The sequence below is a fragment of the Monoraphidium neglectum genome (genome assembly GCF_000611645.1).
Source record: "Monoraphidium neglectum strain SAG 48.87 unplaced genomic scaffold scaffold05845, whole genome shotgun sequence".
Classification (NCBI taxonomy): Eukaryota; Viridiplantae; Chlorophyta; class Chlorophyceae; order Sphaeropleales; family Selenastraceae; genus Monoraphidium; species Monoraphidium neglectum.
In genome coordinates, this window is record NW_014007786.1 from 1 (window position 1) to 2,756 (window position 2,756).

General features: G+C 61.3%; 1 protein-coding gene across 1 annotated transcript; it reads left to right on the plus strand.

The window, feature by feature from the left end:
- Nucleotides 1-1,200: 1,200 nt before the first annotated feature.
- On the plus strand, nucleotides 1,201-2,653 carry MNEG_15971 (hypothetical protein; the record flags this gene model as incomplete). The annotated part of the gene is made up of 5 exons (XM_014035558.1): nucleotides 1,201-1,279; nucleotides 1,423-1,483; nucleotides 1,699-1,758; nucleotides 2,132-2,267; nucleotides 2,597-2,653. 5 exons carry the CDS (start codon nucleotides 1,201-1,203, stop codon nucleotides 2,651-2,653), a joined length of 393 nt encoding a protein of 130 aa, XP_013891012.1.
- Between the last annotated feature and the right edge of the window lie 103 nt (nucleotides 2,654-2,756).

Consider the following 2,756-nt stretch of genomic DNA (forward strand, 5'->3'; position numbering starts at 1 on the left):
CCGCCGGAAGGCGCACTCAGTTCAGCAGTGAAGCTGTGGGCAGCTGTTGATTTGCAGGTGGAGGGGGGCAGGACGCTATTGCGGCGGCGATCGCCTTTTGGCGAGCTGTCGCGCCAGCTTGTGCATGCACGCTCGCAATTTGTACAACATGCGTGCGTGCGTGCGCGCACGTACGCACGCACGCGCCTACACACACACACACACACACACACACACACACACACACACACACACACACACACACACACACACACACGCACACACACGCACACGCACAGCAATCGCACTTTCTTTTTCAAATATAATCCTAGGTGACGGCGCGGACAGTATACGCATCTTCAGCCCAACCCCCGGCCGCGACAACAGCAGCAGCGCAGACGCCGCGCCCTCGTCGTGGATACAGGTGTGCTGCGCGGAAAAATCGCACGACTCAGACGTCAACTGTGTCGCATGGCACCCCTCTGACCCCCGGCTGCTTGCGAGCGCGGGCGACGACGGCTGCGTGAGGCTGTGGCGGCTGGAGGGTGGAGCAGCCGCAGCAGCGGGCTGGGAGTTTGGGGGCGGCGGCGGCAGTGCAGCGGGGGGGGAGGTTGGTGCCGCTGCGGATTCAAGAGAAGGGGCTTAGTGGAGTAAAACGGAACAACACACACTGTACTGCCATCAAGTTTTTTGGTGGTGAAGACGGTGGAATTTGTCTGGTACAGGATGGTGGTATGTCGTGATGCAGGCTCAAGATTTTTGTGTGCTGTTCGGCAACAATGCCTCTACATACGGACGCAACAAAGCACCATGGGGAGCACGCGCACACGTTGGGGTTGAGATGAGATTTTCTGGGTGACCCATACAAAAATCTCGCCCAGCGGCGCGCGACACATGACAACCTCGTGCCCAGCGGCGCGTGGCAGACACTCCGGCCAAGAGTGCGTCCCCTTTCAAGACTTCCAAACCACCTATCGGTGCTGAGCTGTTCGGATAATGTCTCCTGCGACTCCTCGGCATCGCTCGTGCTTGAGCCCTGCGCGGTCCAACGTTGTCGTCCGGGTTTAGGGCTTTTTCGACGACGGCGTTTTAGAGCGCGCATATAGTCGGTCATGCCCATTCAGCACGTCATTTTCGTCACCGTTGCTTTCGTGCAACGTCCACTCAAAAACTCCCTGCGTGGGCACCCCTTGGCGGGAACAGCTGCTGCAACCAGCCAAGATGCGCCTGGCTGTCGCCGCCCTCGTGCTGCTGGGCGCCCTGGCCTGCGTCAGTGCATCCCCCAAGGGTGACGCCAACGGTGGGTTGAAGAGGCGGATGCCAGGCGGGGCGCTTGCCTTGCAGGAGGGGGGGGGCGGGCGGGGGTGGCACGGCCTGACGGTTCGGTTGTCTACAGTACTTCTCAACAACACCATAACGTGCCGTGCCGCGCCCACCCCGCAGAGGTCAACCAAAACATGCGCATCACCCAAATCGGCAGCGGCAACACCGCCATCGAAGACAGGTGCGCCCGACCCGGCCGCCGGCGACGCCCGCGCGCCTCACCCAACTCAGGGTCGCAACCCTCTCGAGCGCGCCGCAGCTTCCTAAATCGCACCTTTTCCGTGTCGTCGTCGCCGTCCCCAAAGCTGGCCAGCTGCGTTGCTACGGTCATCTCCACCGACAGTCGTGCCTAAACTCCCCTCCGTGCTGTTTGTGGCCCGCCTCTCATATTGCCAGGGCGAGCCAGGCCGCCTTCATCAACCAGGGCAAGGGCAACAAGATCAACCAGGACATCACGTAAGTGGGGATTCGTTGCTAGAAGATTTGCTGCTGCCCTGCTTGTGGGCGGGGCCAGAAACAACAGCAGTGGAGACACCGATTGGTATCCTCAGAGCGGTCCAGGGTGCTGACATGCTGACGCAGCGGCACGCTGGCATCGCTTGCGAGTGCCGCCAAAGCAAATGTGTGCGTTTGCATCTGCTGCCGCTCACCCAGATCAGACCGACATTGAGAGATGCTGCCGGCCTCCCTACGTGTCGTCATATATCCTGCCCAGTAAACCCTCGCAATGTGCGCACCCCTTCGTGAGTTGCCCCCTGCCTCCCCCCTAATAATCCCATCCCCCCCCTCTACCACCATGCACACGCGTGCGCACCCGCCCTCTCTGCAGGACGTACACCCGCGCCTCCGCTATCGAAGTCAACGCCGGTGCCAAGGGCAAGAAGTTTGGCGGCCGCAAGATGCTGGCGGGCAACACGCCTGCCTTCCAGCCTGATGTCGGGGTCAAGAGCAACGTCGGCGTGCAGGTGCGCGTGTGAACGCCGCCGCCGACAGCGTTTGGTGGCCCGCAACGAGCGTCTGCAAAGGGGCACTGGTGCTGTGTTTTTTTGACGTGGCATTCGGCCCGGGAAAATTTTTGTGGGCTGCAGGCGCGGGATGACTGGCAGCAGCCAAACCATCCAGCTGCTGGCGTGTCGCATGCGCCCGCTCAGCGGCGAGCCTGTGTGCCGATGTTGACCCCTCCATTTGTTCACTGTGTTTCACGGTGGTGTCTTACACCAGAGGCAGCGAAAGGCCTGCGCTGCACCCCGCCCACCTGCGACGCGGCTGCCTGTCGATTTGCCCCAACACGCAGGTCCAGCCCAACAGGAACGGTGTTAGCACCAACATCTACGCCGTCCCCCAGGTGTGAACACACACATGATTTGCTCTCCTCCCACAACCAAAGCCTCTGATGGGATCCAGGTGGCACACACACGAAGGGCTACCATGAATGCCTTTGAGCTGGCTGCCCG